At 34.9% G+C, this 22005-nt stretch overlaps 1 protein-coding gene and 1 long non-coding RNA gene across 2 annotated transcripts in view; both read left to right on the top strand.

Moving 5' to 3' along the window:
* Nucleotides 1-337: 337 nt before the first annotated feature.
* Nucleotides 338-11348, top strand: LOC127873685 (uncharacterized). Its single transcript, XR_008046330.1, has 3 exons — nucleotides 338-486; nucleotides 8724-8798; nucleotides 11276-11348. It is a non-coding gene; the product is annotated as an uncharacterized LOC127873685 (long non-coding RNA).
* A 362-nt stretch (nucleotides 11349-11710) lies between these two features.
* The window catches only part of LOC127873676 (cyclic nucleotide-gated cation channel alpha-3-like), a 28391-nt gene continuing 18096 nt past the window's right edge, over nucleotides 11711-22005 (top strand). The window contains exons 1-7 of the mRNA XM_052417607.1: nucleotides 11711-11795; nucleotides 12478-12628; nucleotides 12859-12940; nucleotides 14346-14510; nucleotides 16016-16094; nucleotides 16440-16558; nucleotides 17134-17226. Of these exons, the coding sequence (XP_052273567.1) occupies nucleotides 11763-11795; nucleotides 12478-12628; nucleotides 12859-12940; nucleotides 14346-14510; nucleotides 16016-16094; nucleotides 16440-16558; nucleotides 17134-17226 (722 nt within the window). The 5' untranslated portion in view covers nucleotides 11711-11762. The remainder of the gene's footprint in view (nucleotides 11796-12477; nucleotides 12629-12858; nucleotides 12941-14345; nucleotides 14511-16015; nucleotides 16095-16439; nucleotides 16559-17133; nucleotides 17227-22005) is intronic.

Below are 22005 nucleotides of genomic sequence, written 5' to 3'. Positions count from 1 at the left end.
AGACATTACGTTAAATATTTTGGCTATTTATTGTTTAATATGCCCTGTTTAATATGTTGGGGTCTTGAATTCAATTGTTTCATGATGTCGTGTAAACGTCAGTTTGTAATTGCTTATAACTGTGGTAAATGTTGGGTGATTACGTTAATATATTAATTAAATGTAACTATTGGAAACTTAAATATTTTAACAACGCCTAGAAGCACGTATGTAGAATCGTTATGCTGAAAAAAAGCCATTGTCTAAATTATGGTTGAACAATAAGACATTTCAAGAATCGAACCAAGTGAATGTAATTTGTACGTTTCCAGAAATACCGGAAGTGCGGAGATAAAGGGCCAGCCTCAAGACGCCGACGAAGACGACACAAGCGAAGAAAACGCAGAACCCGTTGGCGTTAGCGTCCCTAGAGCTGTTGCGGACGACACGCATGTAGAGGAAAATCCTGAATGGGAGATGGGCATCAGGCGCTCTTCAACCGCAAAGGTAAGATGTTCCGGTACTATGCTTGGAAGTCCGATTTTTCGAATGTCGCTGCGTGGTGAAAAGCGTCCTGCCTATTTGGAACTTTAATCCGCTACGCCACGCTTACAGTAAGCGTGCTCTACCAGATGTCCTTATTCACACAAATCAGCAGTCCCGATATGGTATAGTATAGTGGGAGAAATCTTATAAAACTCTGCTTCAATTATGATTTATCTGCGTTATTGTGCTCAACAGAGAGGTTTCCGCTCTTTTATTAGACGAGCTCAATTGTAATCAAAGCAATCTATCACCTGGAGGAGTTGTATACCATTGTTACTCTTTGAGGCGGAAACGAATGAAGAAGCATCGCGAATTTATTCACTTAATGAACTCCTTTCCGATATTCCAGTCAATAATTATTTGCCTTTTGATGTCAAAAGAAACCAAATAAGCCTCAAAGTGTTCCAGTTATATCTCTTGCTGCCGTTAACAAGGGCATTAAGGTAAACTGCAATCAAAATCTAATGTTGAGAACACGACATTTGTTTGTCATTTTGACAAGGGCTCGAACTAATAAGTAATCTTGATTGTTGTCGCATTCTGAGACACAAATACTGTAAGTTAGCTAATATATGCCATATATGGGAACGGATAATCGGCAAACATGTATATTGTTAATGTTCAAGTGCGCCTTATTACCGTATAAAGCGGCGCTATAGTGTCGTTATATATATATATATATATGTCGTTGAATAGGATATACAGGAGTTTCAAAGTTTATTGTCTAGTCCATGACATGTACAATATAATAATACATAAAATAACACAATTTACAAACATGCATGGCCAATCTTATAGATTTGTAAAAGACATTTAAGTGTGTAATATTACACTTAAAACTATTGCTTTTTTCTTTTTCTTTTTTTTACAAATACATGTTTCATATACATACATCATAAAAAAACATATACCCTGTTAACCTTATGTTAAACACCTGTAATAAAATATTGAAGTTGATAAAACACTGGTGATTGTAAAACTGGGTACTAATGCGCATAGTGAAAAATGATGTAAAAGAGCGACTACCTAAGTGAACTGGTTAACAGTGGCATTCTGTATTTTAATAAAAACAGTTATTTAAGATGGTAAAATAATAAGAAACATTTGTGTAATAAACCACTAGTTACATTACAACCTAAAGAACTATAATTGAGCGTTAAAAAGAATTTATCATCTTAAATCCTATATAATAGATTTTATACACAAAGACGCTCAATATACCATCAACTTATGACTAGAATTTCTTACTATACACAAGTACATTATAAAACAAAGCTAATAAATATACTATCGCTGCTATTTACATAAAATAAGCAACAATACTACTTATTTACACATGTAGAACTGTCTTCTTTGTAAAATTAAAAAGCAGGTTTTGGCTAAAATTCTTGTTAATCCTTCATTGATAAAAAGGGATTTCAGCTTATCGCTATTCGACATGTTCATAAAATTTGGAGTAGAAACAACAGCTTTTTCCACAAGATTATGTCTGATATCATTATACATGCTACATTCAAATAATACATGAGATTCATGTTCAATCGTATTATCTCTACAAAATGGGCAGAAGCGTCTGTCAGCCGGCAGTCCTTCATACATGCCTGTCTCGAGGCGAATCGGAGCAACACCACATCTAAATTTACACAGGGCCGACCTATGATTCTTAGGGATTATTAACTTGCAATATTTCTCAACATCAAAGTTCTGCTTAAATGTACAGTAGCTTCTAAGCTTATTTCCACCTCCACCTGATACACCATTACTAGAGTTAATTCTCTGTAGTCAATCTACTTCATATTCATTTAACATAAACTGTTCAATGTCCTTAACAAGAACACCTTTGGATATAGGTCTAGAAACATCATAATGATGTCTAAGATTGCAATGAGATAGATGCTTTCGCACAAAGAAAAACCAATTTTTACATCAACTGACTGATAAGAAAAAATGTTTGTGTAGGTGGTCAATAAGTGGAGAAAACCAGCTCCACCACTCATGAAACTATTACTTTTTTCACACGTTTTTACATTGTTTATCCCACCATTTTGGGCATTTGGCCGGGTCCCTTTGGATAGGGAAATTTCGCGGCGTTGTTACTTAAATTCGAAAAGTGTTGTTGATGTTGTTTTGTTAAAAAAAGCTTCAAAATTGAGATTGAAAGTGTTTCCATGATTATATTTACATAGATTGACCTTGTATAGCTGAAGGAAACAAAATGTTTAGATCTAAAAAGAGATTTTAAAGAGGAGTGGGCCTTCAATTCGGAATGTTAAGGTCCTATTTTGGAAAATATATATATACTTTTTCAAACGGGAATGGGGCCGAATACCAGACCCTATTTTAGATGAAAAATCACAATGTTTCTTTATCTGATTCTAAACTTAACGAATGTCCTCTTTATAGCTCTCTGTTCCCAAAGCATACACTGCAATAAAAATATATAAAACTTGTTAAACCATCATGATGTTGCATGAAATCAACAAATATCCTCTGTATCTCTTTTACCATGAAAGATAACGCTACACTGCACTCAACAAATATCCTCTTAATCACTTTAATCATGAAAGATGACGTTACACTGCACTCAACAAATATCCTCTGAATCACTTTAACCATGAAAGATGACGTTACACTGCACTCAAAAATAATAATACTCTGTATCACTTTTACCATGAATGATGATATTACACTGCACTCAACAAATATCCTCTGTATCACTTAAACCATGAAAGATGATGTTACACTGTACTCAACAAATATCCTCTGTATCACTTTTACCATGAATATTGATGTTACACAGCTTTCAATAAATATCCTCTGTATCACTTTTGCCATGAATGATAACGTTACACTGCACTCAACAAATATCCTCTGTATCACTTTTACCATGAATATTGATGTAACACAGCTCTCAACAAATATCCTCTGTATCACTTTTACCATGAATGATGATGTTTCACTGCACTCAAGAAATATCCGATGTACCACTTTTACCGTGAATAATGATTTTATACTTCACTCAACAAATATTTTCTGTATCACGTTTACCATGAATGATAATGTTACACTGCACTCAACAAATATCTTCTGTATAACTATTACCATATATGATGATATTACACTGAACTCAACAAATATACTCTGTATAACTATTACCATATATGATGATATTACACTGAACTCAACAAATATACTCTGTATCACTTTTATCATGATTGATGATGTTACACTGCACTCAACAAATATTCTCTGCATCACTTTTACCATGAATGATGATGTTACACTGCACTGAACATATATCCTCTGTATCACTTTTACCATGAATGATGATGTAACACTGTACTCAACAAATATCCTCTGTATCACTTTTACCATGAATGATGATGTTACACAGCACTCAACAAATATTCTCTGCATCACTTTTACCATGAATGATGATGTAACACTGTACTCAACAAATATCCTCTGTATTACTTTTACCATGAATGATAATGTAACACTGTACTCAGTAAATATCCTCTGTATCACTTTTACCATAAATGATGATGTTACATTGCACTGAACAAATATACTCTGTATCACTTTTACTATGAATGATGATGTAACACTGTACTCAACAAATATCCTCTGTATTACTTTTACCATAAATGATGATGTTATACTGCACTGAACAAATATCCTCTGTATCACTTTTACTATGAATGATGATGTAACATTTTATCCCATTTTCACCGCGACATTGACGGTATAACACGTTGTGGAATATACTTGCTTGTATTCAACACTGTGGAATATACCTGTCGCGTGCACGGACTACTTTTTAAATGACGTCATGCGATATGCGCTAAAATTAGGTCGAAATTGTTTGGTTCATTGATCGAATTTTAAGGTCACCCATGAAAAGAAAATGTGCATATTTTGCAGAAAAAAATATATATGATATATTCACCAAAAGAAATGTTGAAATAAAATATCAAATTACACGATTTTTGTTTTGTTATTTTTTTATGTATATTTACTTTACCACTGAATGATTTTTCATAAGAAACAAAGTCGACAAAACTTGAGCTTCAAAATTATACGACCTTCAACCTTTAAATCTAGTCATATGACATTATTTAGTGTAATGTGCATTGTTTATAACCAAAGCATATACTTTTGACATTTAACTTAAATATTAAGAATGTACAACAAGCCATACACATATCGCACAGTTCATGAATAATCTGCTATGTTTGCTTTCCTATTTAATTCACGTTAGGCATAGAGCTGTGTAAAGTATAAGATGGTAAAAATAGCACCACACTGGAATTGGGAACGTCCCATTTGTACACGGGTATTTTCTACTCATTCATCTGTTGTGTACTTGAATGTTTTCCATTCTTTGTGTATTTATATATTAGATTATTTTTTCGTACAATAAGGGCATTTACCATAGATAAATAAAACATTGTGCAAGTTTAAACATAATTATGTTTATATGCAGAAATCTGCAAATGCAACCGAGTTTACCAACGGCTATTATTAGATAAACTGCTCCGGTTCATTTGAACAGCAGTAATGTAGAGTACATGACGTAGCGTGTGACGAAGAATAAAGTTTATCGCGTTCATATACTCATTTGAATAAAGTGATAGAATGGCATAAGGGTCTTTATTTAACTATGCTAAAATAATTATTAAAGACCCTAGATGCAAAATCGTCAATAATTGAGTTAAATGGATTTTTAGATGGATTTTAAAGGATAATTAAAGGTAAGATACTAGTTCTTACATGTTTTGATTTTTGATTGTACTTTTGTCGTTCCCTGATCTCGGGGAAATGATTTTAACATGGGCGCCATTGATGCATCGGATCACACACGGCATACCCATAACATTATATAAAAAACACGTTCTGCGCGTCCTGAAATTCGTCGTCCGAAGTCGGAAAACGTATTGCCCTGTATATTTTGTCAAATAAAGTGTCAGTCGCTGCAATTGTCTGTTTACTCGTCAAAATTGTCAAGGTCTTCGATAGCTAAAGAAACTTCAGCGTACAGTTTATTTAGTATTGACAGACCTGTACAAAGTCGCGCCAGTCAAAAATCATAAAAAGCGACATTTAAAGTAATGGTAGCCAGAACTAGGTCGTCGATGGTGTACATGTATGTTGACATCGACAGCATTTTGTCAGGAGTAATGGCCGCCAGATTGGATTTTGATCATTTTCTTTCGAAAATAAAATAAATTATAGATCTAGTAAAGTAAAATCTTCTTTTCGCGGTCGTAATGTGTTAAAATTCGCATACTGCGTAAAATTGAATGTATGCATATGGTGATATTTTTACTTGTTTTACAGTTTGTGTGTGAATTTTTTAAAGACTATTTCGCGTACCAGAACAAATACATGTATATCACTACGCATGGTTACATTTGTTAGATTTTAAGCGCTTTAATGACGGAATTAAAATTATTGTTAAGGTTATTAGATCTATTTATGTTAAACGTCACGTTGAAAAAATCAAATGGGATAAATAGAATACTAGTATTAGCGTTGAATACAGAGAAGTTTATGTTGCTCGGCTCGAACACCGAAAGCGCTCGCCAAGGCTCGCGCTTCCGGCGTTCTAAGCCTCGCAACATAAACTTCTCTGTATTCAACGCTAACCTAGTATTCTCTATGTACTCAACAAATATCCTCTGTATTACTTTTACCATGAATGATGATGTTATACTGCACTGAACAAATATCCTCTGTATCACTTTTACCATGAAAGATGATGTAACACTGTACTCAACAAATATCTTCTGTATCACTTTTACCATGAAAGATGATGTAACACTGTACTCAACAAATATCCTCTGTATCACTTTTACCATGAAAGATGATGTAACACTGTACTCAACAAATATCCTCTGTATCACTTTTACCATGAATATTGATGTTACACAGCTCTCAACAAATATCCTCTGTATCACTTTTATCATGATTGATGATGTTATACTGCACTGAACAAATATCCTCTGTATCACTTTTACCATGAATGATGATGTAACACTGTACTCAACAAATATCCTCTGTATCACTTTTACCATGAATGATGATGTTATACTGCACTGAACTAATATCCTCTGTATCACTTTTACCATGAATGATGATGTTACACTGTACTCAACAAATATCTTCTGTATTACTTTTACCATGAATGATGATGTAACACTGTACTCAACAAATATCCTCTGTATCACTTTTACCATGAATGATGATGTTATACTGCATTGAACAAATATCCTCTGTATCACTTTTACCATGAATGATGATGTAACACTGTACTCAACAAATATCCTCTGTATCACTTTTTCCATGAATGATGATGTAACACTGTACTCAACACATATCCTATGTATTACTTTTATCATGAATGATGATGTAACACTGTACTCAACAAATATCCTCTGTATTACTTTTACCATGAATGATGATGTAACACTGTAATCAACAAATATCCTCTGTATCACTTTTACCATGAATGATGATGTTACACTGTACTCAACAAATATCCTCTGTATTACTTTTACCATGAATGATGATGTAACACTGTACTCAACAAATATCCTCTGTATCACTTTTACCATGATTGATGATGTAACACTGTACTCAACAAATATCCTCTGTATCACTTTTACCATGAATGATGATGTAACACTGTACTCAACACATATCCTATGTATTACTTTTTCCATGAATGCTGATGTTATTCTGCATTCAACAAATCCTATGGATCACGTTTACTTGTGAACGTACAACATTCAAACGAGCAGGCATCAGTCTTCATTATATTAGGTTGTGCGTGCGAAAATTTTATTATCATCTGTTACAAATAAATTAATGTATGACCCTTTTTCAACTTGAACATTATATGACATATTGGTTATCCGAAGTCATTCTTTGACATGATGTAAGATATCATATTCACACGTTATTGCGTTGCCCTTAACATTAGGAAGGTGTGCATTTGCTATTCCTTACAAATTTAAATTTAAAATAAACTAAACCATTCTATAATGTCATGATTATTTGTCTTCTTGTTTTGCAAAATAAATTCTCTGAAACTACAATGTCCGAATGTGTTATTTGCTATATGTAGCATCAATTAGTAATCCTCTACAAACTTTTCTGAAAATATGCCCGTTTTGGTAAAAACAAAAAGGGCTATCACTTTAACATCGTTTAATCTGATACACTACATGGCCAAGAGATCAGTCTTTGGGCGGTTTTTGTCACTATTATGTCGAAATGCAGTTTTCGCAAATGGATAGGAGCGCTCCGTACTAGTATCAAAGATAAAAAATAACGTTTTTAATGTTGACATGGTTTAAATGTTTAATGTTAATGTTTCAACAATCACTATGAAGGCATGCGAAAGTAAAGAAAGAATTGTGCTCCTTATAAAATAATTTATGAGAATATCATCGTATATAGTAATTTTTCGCCGCTTTAGCAATGTCCTGAAAATTACTACTACAATCAATTATTAATTGGTCACGCCCACGCCACCGTCTGTCAATCTAAACCTAGTTATCGTCACTCTTAAACACGAGAAAAATAGGTGTTGCCAAATGATTCGGTTTCCATCTCCTGAAATTGACAGCCAAAACTGATCGACCTATTGCACCAGTGTGTATTTTGTGTGACAACACTCAACCGAGGTTTATCGATAGCTACTTGTTGTTTTTTCGATGCGATCAAATACATATATTATATGATATAAGGAATTTCCATGATTTGATACCGTGATGGTGTATTCTTGACTTGATGCGACCGAATGGAACTGTGGGGGTATTCTGTTATTATGTCGCCCGTCCGTCAATAAATTCCAATAAAACCTACATATATAAATAAAAAATACAACGAGAGAATGTAAATTGTACAGGCACCGAAACTTTTTTCAGTATATACGGATTTTATCGCCGCGGAGTTGGATGTGTTTATTTTTGGTGTTCTTGTCTGTGCATGCCATGAAGGCATATTGTTGATATTTTCAAGTTGGTTTCCTTTTTATGTTCAAACACTAATTAAGATTTGATATTGATTCTTGAAACGAATTATATAACAAAGGCTTATTTCTGCTGAATCACTGGCAACACCGCACACAAGTACTTAGTTTATTGTAAATCGAACTGCGCATGCTCAAAGCTCCTCTTTTTCCATTATAGGGTAATCGGATAGAAGACCTGTCTCTGTCTGACATCATCTTGGACCCGGATGGAGATATCACGTACTACTGGCTGGTATGTATAAGTATCAGCACCATCATCGTCCGGTCATTGTTGTTGCCGTCATTACTATCATAACAACATTATCAGTATTTTTTCCAACATTTTTTATTTCGGAATTGCAAACAATTAAATGTACGATATGATTTTTTACAATAATGATTTACAATCGGAAACAACAAAAATAAACAAGCATGTAATCCAACCGACTCATATCTAAAGTTATATAAAGTAGTAGTCAACAACAGACAAAGCATATAAGTTAGTGAAGTGTCTTGTAAACTTTACAATTATATGAAGCTCTGTGTTAACAAAAACATATACAAAGTACATAAAAAACAATAAAAACGTCTTCTAGTGTGTAAGAAAAACAAATAATATGTACATTGTAAAAACAGATGAAAAAGACATAGAGAAACACTAACAGGTGCATATAGTTGTAGTATATAACACATATTTCCTTTATTTTATTTGAGTAACGGTACGCTTTAAATAATATTTGTAAAAAGTGCTTAAAACTGCAACAATCATCAAATTGTATTCTAAGTTTGTGAGACTATAGCATTAAACAGTTCCCACTCACTATCAAAGGAATCTAACTTTTTTACCTGATATTTTTCTCAATTCATCATATTCATAGTTTATATCTTTGCTCCTGTTATGCTTAGAATGCATGCATGCATTTAACACTTGTACAAATATAACTTAATTAACAAAATAACATTATTTATGGCTAAAGCAGACTTAATTGAGTATCCAAGTAGAAAGATTTTTATGTTAATGACATTATCAGTCTTATCTACATTACCATTGAATCGTCGTCATCAGCTCCACGGATCACCGTAATTGATTAAATTAGATCTATCATCAACATCATCATACTCATCATCATCAGCAGCATCAACAGCTGCACCATTCGTATCAATTTTTACATGATTAATAGGACTGTCATCGTCACCATAGTTTAAATCGCCATCATTCTCATCATTACCAACATAATCATAAAAAAAAAATAAGAAAGACATAATAATCTTTAGTAACACTGCTTTTTTAGTAATTGTGACCGTTATCATTGCGCTTACATCGCCTTTAAAATATCGTTAACAAATATCATTTCTCACCAACAACATCAGTCGATATTGTCATGGATTTTTTCATCAGAATTACCATTAGTTACTACTTGTATCGTCTGCTTCACCGGATACTGCATCGATTTTCCATTCCGCTTCATATTTAGTATGCATTTTTACAAGCGTAATTGTACTGAAATTATTTGTAATATTTTGCTGTTATTCGAATTAAGGTTTCAACAATAAACTTTTTTACAGAACATTCTTTACGCCAAATATCATGTTTCTAACATATTTTGAGAAATTGTCCAACTTTGTACCAAGACAAACATATCTTGTCGTGTAACAGATTCTCATTTACAAAATTAGCCCCGAACTAGTCCACCGGGTAATCATTGCAATATGTCATACAAATTTTAAGTCTTCTTGCACGCGATGTAAATCCCGAAAGATGTGTTTGCATAATCTGTTCTAAATTGGGTCCACGGCTGACAGTATTTAGGTTTCCCCAAAGGGAAGTATCCAAGCTTCAGAAAGCTGTTATTGGTAATCTAATACATGTGTAGCATAATAAAACATTTATCTTAATTTGCATTAGAATATTGACACGCTGCACATCGCTTACATCCTGCGAAACACCAGAGTCTTGTTTCACAAAGGATTGTAAGAATAACAATCAGACATTTTTAAAGCATGAATATTTTATAACTCTAAGATTAATGTATCAATGCCTCTTTTTACCAAAAAAACACAAACATATTCATAGTCAACACAACGCTTTTTAATACCTGTACAATGTAACATGACCAAGTCATTTATAACACTCTGTTTATAGCACGTTAACTAAACCAAAACTTGTTAATATAAACATTGTTATGTAAAGACCTATATTTTATTGTTCGGTCACGTACATAAAACACGAATGTTAGTCAGTGCAATTCTACAACGTGACTGTATAGAACCTGGTCAATCTGACGGTAGTCATCACATTGCTGTCTAAATTATTCAAATAACATAGTATAATAATACTTTTATTTTAAATCACCATTTTATTATAATAGTATGGTGTTTTTATGTCATGCTTAAAGTTCTAATACTATCTTATTGATTGTATAAATTGTTTTTTCTGACACTGCAATAATTCATGAATGTGACACTGTTTTTTATTTGAAGACTCCATCCTACTATTGTTAAATGATAATGTAAGCCCTATAAATTAGGGCCGTGCTCTGTGAATTTTTACTAAGAAGAGACTTTCTTGAAATGCAAAATATCATTAAAGCGGAAAGTGTTGTCCCTGTTAAGCCTGAGCGCACTGCACAGGCTAATCTGGGACGACACTTTACGAACATGCAATAAAACCCACTTTTCACAGAGCACGGCGTATATAGTTATTATTGCAGCATGTATGCGCCATTTCAGAGCCTTGTCACTCTAGTGATCTTCTACAACATGGCGGTAATTATTCTCCGACTGGCCTTCGAGGAAATGCGAGATCCGGTAAGACACGATTCTTTACTAGATTTAATATTATGTTGTGCATCATATAAAATATGCAATATTAAGAATTTTATATTATGTAAATGATATTTACAGTTGTGCTTCACGTATAAATGTTGCATGTTTTCATAATATATCAACATTTAGTTTTTATAACTTTATTATTTTAAAGGTTAACAACTTTCACCGGTGCTTTCCACTGGCTGTGCTTATAATAATGCCTGATTTGACTGATCGTTCATAAACTCTGCAAAAATGCATTGATTTATATCGACTCTGCTGGTTTTTCTCGTTCTTCTAACGTCATCAAACATGCCTCCGTCACTTCTTAAAGATGATCGAGGAGTCGGTGTTTTGCGTTCTGGACTCGCTGGGTGACGTCATTAACGTCGTTGACGTCATCGTCCACATGCGCGTCTCATTCTACAAGGACGGATGTCTGGTACGTTTACATTAACGTTTTGAGGTATACTGTGTTTTGTTCTAGAACTTAGTATATATTAAATATGATTATGATAGGTCTTCGTCATGAGAGGGAGCACAGCGACCGAAAATGGGTTTTAAGTGTTGATTAATTGTTAGCTTAATGTCGAAATTTTCACAGTCTACACTAACATTTATGTGCATTGATTTATTTGTTATAATATATTTGAAGGATGGAATAATGTTTATATTTTTGATGCCTATTCATAGACACAACTGTGTATACTGTTTAGTGAATTCACCATATATGTTAAATCTCCCTTCCATATAATAAATCATTTTATTTCATCGAATTTCACAAGATTGCAAATAATTTAAACCGAACTGCATCTATAAGTTTACATGTAAATTGCATTAAAAATAAAGATTATTTGTGTTATTTTCTGTTTTCGAAAATAAAATTCGATCGAAATCAATATTCAGGAAGGCTGGTTTAACAGCACACAGCGTAAACTTTCTACGAGCAAACACTATTAGGAAACATTTGGTGATTTCGGTGCATGTATAACCGGAGTTGAAGAATCGATATCAACGTCAGCGAATCAAGCCAGTTAAAAAATTTCGAAGCCTATACGAACATGATTCAATTTATATCAGTCCTAACAAGGCGTTATCCGCACAGTTTTTGATTTTGTATGCAGGTTCTAGATCCACAGATAATTTTGAATCGCTATATGAACAGCAGGAAGTTCATTTGTGACGTCACATCCGTTCTACCGCTAGGCACAGTTTTCGGCGCAATGAATGTCGTCTGCGGCTTTCTTTACGCAGATTTGTCGCCTGTGATACCATGTTAGTATAGCATTTAGCTGTTTGAAAGCTGTTTGTATTTGTTATTGACTTTCTTATGTGTGTTTTTTGTTTTTATTCGAGATTCCCTTGTTTTTATTATTAACCTTTTGATGATTGTTTCAATGTGAGTGGTATTAGTTTTCCTTAATTGACATAACCATGCACCTATTTGTATTGATGTTTCTATTCCCTCACCGTTAATTTCAACCGGATCCTCAACCGTGTATCAGACAAAGTACAGATACTGCTGGTGCGACTACCGAGGCTTCTCAAGTACTCCACCATTAGTCGGTACTTCGATCTCAAGGACAGGTACGTGATATTCCACCATAAATCGGTACTTCGGTCTCATTGACAGGTACGTGATAATCGATCATGAGTCGGTACTTTGCTCTCACTGACAAGTACGTGATACCCCACCATGAGTCGTTACTTCGATATCACGGAGAGGCACGTGATATTCCACCATGAGTCGGTACTTCGATCTCACGGACAGGTACGTGATACCCCACCATGAGTCGGTACTTCGGTCTCACTGACAGGTACGTGATACTCCACAATAAGTCGGTACTCCGATCTCACGGACAGGTACGTAATACCCGACCAGTCGGTACTCCGATCTCATGGACAGGTAACTGGTACTGCTCCATGAGGGGCTTTATGTAACATGATAACCGTAAATTTGTATATAATTTGTGAGCAAACATTCCGAATGTAACTTTATTACGTCGTAAGATCGAAAGGGGCGAACCGCGTTTAGTCTGTTAGTCTGTATGTCTGTTTGCTGTCTGTCTGTTTGCTGTCTGCCTGCCTGTCTGCCTGCCTGCCTGCCGGCCTGCCTGCCTGCCTGTCTGTCTGTCTGTCTGTCTGTCTGTCTGTCTGTCTGTCTGTCTGTCTGTCTGTCTGTCTGTCTGTCTGTCTGTCTGTCTGTCTGTCTGTCTGTCTGTCTGTCTGTCTGTCTGTCTGTCTGTCTGTCTTTCTGTCTGTCTGTCTGTCTGTCTGTCTGTCCGGCCGTCTGTCCGACCGACTGTCCGTCCTTTCGTCAGCCTGTCTGTGTGTATCCGCTCGTCCTTAAATATTCTAAGTTAAAAAATTGTCTTAAAACTGTCAAACTTCTCCGAAGAAAATATTCTAAATTGTCTACGTCAACTTGCAAGAATGTTTCAATATAATACGTAGTTGAATTTCGTTCAGTTATTTTTATGCTATGTCACATATTGCCGAAATTATACTCCCTTGTTCAACTTGGAATTTGTATAATATGCTTATTAAAACGTGTTACTTGTCATTGCTTATGGATATTTGTGCCTACTGTGACAAAATCTAGTTAATATTATAAATATGATTGTTGTGTTTTAGCAAAACAATAAATTCAACTGACGACAAGACTTTATATGCGTTTCATTTCATACACACAATACATTATATTGGGATCTGTAAAGTGATCAAAAAATACAAATACAACGACATTCATTACAATATTATGTGTGTGTGCACCACGGTTCCCGTGTTTCTATGGTTATGTGACTTAAATGACAACGGCTGTAGTTGTTCGCGGTCATCATTATATAGAAGCGAACTTGATAATTTCTGGACTTTGTACATGGAGATATTGTTTTGGCTTTCATTGTTTATCGGACGAAAAAAAAACGACAGAAGAACATTATTTATTTATTCAACTCTCATTATACTAGTAATACATTTCAATCTCTTACAGTCGGACACGGAACCCTAACCTACTGCGCGCGTTCAAGCTATCATTGAACCTGTGGGTGGTGATCCACTGGATGGGGTGCGCCTACTACCTGGTCAGCGAGTACGAGGGACTGGGGGTCAACAGCTGGGTATACCCTAGCGGCCCGGAATACGCCAGCTTCACCAGGTAACACTCTCGCTCGGAACTTCATTGGAATTAAGTATGCATGTGCAGACAACGCGATAAGTCTCAAATGACTGTCAGACTCCACGTTTTTTTAATACGACACTTGATAAACACTGTTAAATAAAACGTGAAGATAAATTAACGTTGATGGCCGTAAATACTGCGTCTTGTCATGATAAAAATAATTTTAAGCTAGTTTTTTTTATATAAAAACGTAATTTTTTATTAATCAATTTTATCCATAAGCGTTGCCCATGTGGAGTCCAGATGCATACTTTGATTAAACTTTGTAGAGGACCACTACCTGGTGTTACATATTAAATTAAAGCTTTGGGCTTTTTTGTTTCAGACAATTTATTATTATTTGGCTATTATTTATCATTTTATGTTTTAAATTTGACCCCTGGAGCTTTGTCAGTTTTCAAACCATTGGAATGATTAAAAATAACAAAACACATGTTGTAGATAGACTTAGCGGCTACACACGGAAAGATTTTCGCTATATATGTAAGTCAATGTAAAACTGGTGAACCTCGTGGCAGGGCTAGTTTTGACGAAGGGCATAATTTGAATATATTTTAAGAGGATCTCTAGATGATACCATATGACCATTATGAAGGCGTTTGGCTGCCAGGTTTCAGACAAAAGGATTGTGAAACGTTTTCCGTATCTGTGTAAAACTTGTGACCTTAAAGCAGGGCTAATTTTGATCCCAGGGGCATATCTTGAACAACCTTTGACGAGGACCACTAGATGATGCTACAGTCCTATTATACAACTCTTGGTCTTTGCGGTTGCAGACAATAAAATGATCGTAGGTATCTCCTATATGAATGTAATGATACCAGGGGCAAGGTCAATGTTAACCCCAGTGCCATCTAATAAACACACCTTGTAGATGACTTATGTAATACACTGCATAACAAGTATGAAACCATTGGGATTCATGGTTCCAGACGATAATTTTTTAAAGGTTTTCGAAATCTATGTCTATGTAAAACAGCGTGCCAATCGGGCGGGGCCAGTTTTGACCCCAGGGAAATTATGTAGAGGACCTGTAGATAAAGCTGCATACAAACTATGAAAGCTTCGGGCATTTGGGGTTTTAAAAAAAAGAAGATTTTTAAAGTTTGTGTTCCTATATAGGGTAAATAAAACTTGTGACCCTTGATGCTAGGCCAATTTCGACCCCAGTGTAATAACTTGCAATTTTAACAAGCTTTCTAGCGAATTCCAATACGATGCTAAATGAGAAATACTAAACATGTGAGCATTGTGGTCACAAATAATTTTATTAATTTTTCATTTCTAAAAAAACGTGAACTCATTAATTAACGGACCAGAACGATCTTAACAAATCGTCATAGAGGACGATGGACATTTTCACATAAGTTTCGATGTCGATTGAAGAAGTTGACGGAAGTCTTCGGCACGTTCTGCTCAGGTGAGCTATATATCAACCTTCCCTCGCTATGATTATCATGCGAATATCGTTTCGTCTTCAGGAAGTACATCCGGGTGATGTATTGGTCGTTGATGACGCTCACAACAATCGGTGAGCGGCCGCCTCCGGAAACAGACCTGGCACGTAAAATAATCTTACCATTTGTACAAGAGATTAAGATACCTGGCAGAAAGGATGATCATACTATTCGTAAAGGAGAGGAACAGACCTTACACTTAAACACAATAACACCTTTCGTAAAGGATAGGACATGATTGGTAGTTTTCGCTATAAAAATAAAAGCAAGAGATCTAATCAATTTGTGGAAATCAATTTGAAACCAAATTAATATGTGTTTCTTCCGTATTTTCCGTATTAACCGATCACATAGTCCAAATGTAGACACTGACTTAGTGATCGTATATTTCAATCCCGAAAACACGCTGTACTTTTCTAACTTTCTTCAACTTCGGATATTTTTTCAGGAGTTCGTCTTCACCGGCGCCACGTTCCTAATCGGTGTTTTGGTTTTTGCCGCCGTCGTCGGCAACGTAGGTGACGTTATCACCAACATGAACGCAACTCGGACCGAATTTCAGTCGCGGTATTTGTTTTTCTTTGACGTTTTTTTTTTATTATGTAACAGACTTAACGTATTCCGTTATGTTTACATTAGTGAATAATAAAAGTCCAACTTTCTGTGCATTTGTACCAGAGGTCAAACTACATTCACTGTACTTATAAACTGTGAAACAATAGAATCCAAAACGAGCCATTGAGTGCCCTTTGTTTTTTCCATTCTTTTTTGTGTACGTCCGTTAACCTCAAACACTGAAATAACTCAAAAAGTATTGGCGTAATATTGTCGATACAGATTAAGATAATATGTGATGGTATTATTGTGCATGAAAGTTTATTTTGATCGAAGGGTCAATGTCTTGTGATAATAACTTAACTTTTATAACGCTAATGTTGAGCTACTCTAAAAGTGCAATATGTATGATCGTGCTTCATCTTTGGTCAAATATCTGTTTATTTTTTGTTGACATATCTAACTAATAATCACTTGATATTTCGGATGTAACGTCAGCCGACCACGTCTGCGTTCTAGATATTCTAGTCCGTTTTTGCAAATCGACATGAATGTCGTTATTCTTTCCAATTGTCGTCTGTTCGCAGTATGGACCAGATCAAGTCGTACCTGCAGCACCACCAGGTGGACGAGAAACTGCAGAACCGCGTGAAGAGATGGGCCGACTACACGTGGAACAGGTAACCATGGGAACAGACATCCTCCAGATTTATGTTCATTATTTCATCACCTAACACCAACACTTCAATCGAACCATGCATACCAACTTTACGAAAAATTAGATCCTCTATTGCGTGGTTACTTTTAAAACACACACCACAATTTTCAAATATTTACACAATATTGAATATGTTCTAACAGTGTAAATACATTTTGCCAAGCTGAAGTAATATGAATATAAAATCAATAAATTATATTTAAAAAGTGTTAATATACTTGTCCTCAAAATGGCCCCAATGTAATATACTAAACACCGCAAACGCAAATTATATCTCGTGGTCAATAAGTATTACAAATGTTTACGAATAAATCCTATTACTACAGCCGAATCGATCGCATACATGTGTCAATATCATCAACGCACTTAATGCTTTATGCGCTAGCGCTTTAAGGCACGATTTGTATTTGAATGTGAACTTGGAAACCAACGGTTTATTTTGAAGAAGGCGATCCTTGAACAATGTATTGTTTAGGATAACCCGACACATTACATGGCAGGTGGGTCGGTGGGTAGGGGATTTTTATGACAGTGTTTACGTGTTAGTCTTTTTATATATTCTAACTAGGAAACAATAGAAAAATGCCAACAATCAATCTAAATGAAAAACAATTTTTTATTACACGCGTTATACGACCGAAGCCCGATTACTCTGCAAAAACGCGCGAACTTATGCTGCGTGAACAGCGTCATGTCTTCATTTCGCTCTTATACAACAACAACAACAACTTTTATTCAGCAATAAAGCTAACAATAAGGCTTCTAGCCTACATTAGTGAATACAAATATACTTCTGGTTCAGATGATTGCATTTAGTAACTGATAGAGGAGGAAGAAAACTTTTAATCGATTGCTTTGGTGGTTCATTCATTGAAGTATAAAGGTGAAAAGATCGTTAAGGGAGGAAAATCAGTATGTCCCGATGTGTTCATAAATCGCGATTGCTTCCCCTAGACTGTTAGTTCGTATATAATAAATGACATTTGTATAAATGAGCGCAGGAAGCGTTAAAAATGTTAATAAAATTTTCTTTTCTTTCATTTTAATAATGTCTGAAATCTGAAAAAGGTCAGTGTCTATGTATTAATTGATTGGATGTAAAACCTGGAATGTGGATAGGATTCTGACATATTGAAAAAAAGCTTAAAGATTTAATCAACAATTTTAACAAAGTAAGAGATATAGAGAATACTAGGTTAGCGTTGAATACAGAGAAGTTTATGTTGCGAGGCTTAGAACGCCGGGAGCGCGAGTCTTGGCGAGCGCTTTCGGTGTTCGAGCCGAGCAACATAAACTTCTCTGTATTCAACGCTAATCCTAGTATTCTATTTATCACATTTGATTTTTTTTCAACGTGACATTGAACATAACTAGATCTAATAACCGTAGCCCAACAATTAGTTTAATTCATTCTTAAAAATCGCTTAAAATCTAACGAATGTAACCATGCGTAGTGATATAATTGCATTTGTTCTGGTACGCAAAATAGTCTTTAAAAAATTCACACACAAACAGTTAAACTAGTAAAAATATCACCATATGCCTCGATTCAATTTTACGCAACATGCGAATTGAAACACATTACGACCGCGAAAAGAAGATTTTACTTTACTATAATTCATTTTATTTTTGAAAAAAAATTATCAAAATCCAATATGGTGGCGATTGCTCCGTACAAAATGATGTCGATGTCAACATAGATTCTACATGTACACTATAGACGAGTAAACAGACAATTGCAGCGACTAACACTTAATTTGACTTAATATGCAGGGCAATACGTTTTCCGACTTCAGACGACGAATTTAAGGACGCGCAGAACGTGTTTTATATAATGTTATGGGTATGCCGTGTGTGATCCAATACATTAATGGCCCCCATGTTAAAATCATTTCCCCGAGAACAGGGAACGACAAAAGTACAAACAAAAACCAAAACACGTTCGAACTAGTATCTTACCTTTAATTATCCTTTAAAATCCATCTAATAATCCATTTAACTCAATAATTGGCGATTTTGCATCTAGGGTCTTTAATAATTATTTTAGCATAGTTAAATAAAGACCCTCATGCCATCATATCACTATTTTCATATGAATTTATGAACTCGATAAACTTTCTGATTCGTCACACGCTACGTCATGTACTCTATGTACATTACTGCTGTTAAAATGAACCGGAGCAGTTTATCAAATAATAGCTGTTGGTAAACTCGGATGCATTTGCAGATTTCTGCATACAAACATAATTATGTTTAAACTTGTACAATGTTATTTGTCTATGATAAATGCCCTTATTGTGTACAAGAAAATAATTTAATACATAAATACACAAAGAATGGAAAACATTCCATTACACAACAGATAAATCAGTGGATAATATCCGTGTACAAAATGGGACGTTCCGAATTCCAGTGTGGTGCTATTTTTACCATCTTATACTTTACACAGCTCTATGATTAACGTAAATTTAATCGGATAGCAAATATTGCAGATTATTTATGAATTGTGCGATATTTGTATGGCTTGTTGAACATTCTTAAATGTCAAAAGTATATGCATGGATTATGGATTATAAACAATGCACATTACACGAAATAAGGAAAATGTGATTAATTGACAATTTAAATACCGTATGTCGATATACAGTACATGTGCATGTGAAATAAGTCGCGTTTATAATAAATCGTCAAATTTGTTTGGGAAAATGACGCAAAAAGTTTCATTTTATGACGCCATCAATCAGCTGATTCATTATACGGATGGCGAAAAATTATGTCATATGACTACATTTAAAGGTTGAACGTCGTATAATTTTGAAGCTAAAGTTTTCTCGTCTTTATTAATTATGAAAAATCATTCAGTGTAAAGTAAAAAGTAGTCCGTGCACGTGACAGATATATCCCACAGGCTAGTATATTTATAAGGTGTTATACCGTCAATGTCGCGTTGAAAATGGGATAAAGTGTGATAAAGTTCTCATTGAATAATACATGCGTGAAACAAATAATGTACATGTGTTTTTAAATATATACATATATATATATATATATATATATATATATATATATATATATATATATATATATATATATATATATATATATATATATATATATATATATATATATATATACACACAAGTATCTGATATATACGTATATCCGATACCTGTATGACGGACAACACGTAAATATGAATCATAACATGTATACTTTAGACAGACATAAGTATGCGTATATGAACAAAATCGGTAGTGTGTGATGAGTGAATCCATTGATCGATTAATCACTTACAAGTTCTTCTCTTAAATTGTTTGCGTGATATATGTATTTTGCTTTGTTTATCAGTTCACTTTTATTGTTTGTGGACAAAAGGATTTTAAATTTTGTTATCGTTGGCCATCTGCAATAGTATGGTTTTAAGTATTTTCTTCTTATGTGAGAGTATAAGGAACCCTACATTCTTATGTGAGATTATAAGGGACGCTACATTCTTATGTGAGAGTATAAGGGACGCTACATTCTTATGTGAGAGTAAAAGGGACGCTACATTCGCATGTGAGAGTATAAGGGACGCTACATTCTTATGTGAGAGTATAAGGGACGCTATGTGAGAGTATAAGGGACGCTATGTGAGAGTATAAGGGACGCTACATTCTTATGTGAGAGTATAAGGGACGCTACATTCTTATGTGAGAGTATATGGGACGCTATGTGAGAGTATAAGGGACGCTACATTCTTATGTGAGAGTATAAGGGACGGTACATTCTTATGTGAGAGTATAAGGGACGCTACATTCTTATGTGAGAGTATAAGGGACGCTATGTGAGAGTATAAGGGACGCTACATTCGCATGTGAGAGTATAAGGGACGCTACATTCTTATGTGAGAGTATAAGGGACGCTACATTCTTATGTGAGAGTATAAGGGACGCTATGTGAGAGTATAAGGGACGCTACATTCGCATGTGAGAGTATAAGGTACGCTACATTCGCATGTGAGAGTATAAGGGACGCTACATTCGCATGTGAGAGTATAAGGGACGCTATGTGAGAGTGTAAGGGACGCTATGTGAGAGTATAAGGGACGCTATGTGAGAGTATAAGGGACGCTATGTGAGAGTATAAGGGACGCTATGTGAGAGTATAAGGGACGCTATGTGAGAGTATAAGGGACGCTATGTGAGAGTATAAGGGACGCTATGTGAGAGTATAAGGGACGCTATGTGAGAGTATAAGGGACGCTATGTGAGAGTATAAGGGACGCTATGTTAGAGTATAAGGGACGCTATGTGAGAGTATAAGGGACGCTATGTGAGAGTATAAGGGACGCTATGTGAGAGTATAAGGGACGCTATGTGAGAGTATAAGGGACGCTATCTGAGAGTATAAGGAACACTATGTGAGAGTATAAGGGACGCTATGTGAGAGTATAAGGGACGCTATGTGAGAGTATAAGGGACGCTATGTGAGAGTATAAGGGACGCTATGTGAGAGTATAAGGGACGCTATGTGAGAGTATAAGGGACGCTATGTGAGAGTATAAGGGACGCTACATTCTTATGTGAGAGTATAAGGGACGCTACATTCTTATGGACAGTGTGCGCATCCATCAAATCACAGGTGAACATATATAACATATCAGAAAAAAAAAATTTTTTTTTTTTTTTGGTCAATATGATAAAAAAATGTTGTTTTATGACAAATTGATAGTGTTAAAGTGACTTGGCCACGCGCCCTT

The sequence above is a fragment of the Dreissena polymorpha genome, chromosome 3 (genome assembly GCF_020536995.1).
Source record: "Dreissena polymorpha isolate Duluth1 chromosome 3, UMN_Dpol_1.0, whole genome shotgun sequence".
In the NCBI taxonomy this organism is placed as follows: Eukaryota; Metazoa; Mollusca; class Bivalvia; order Myida; family Dreissenidae; genus Dreissena; species Dreissena polymorpha.
The sequence above is the reverse complement of the archived record's forward strand: the minus strand, read 5'-3'. Positions and strand labels throughout refer to the sequence as shown.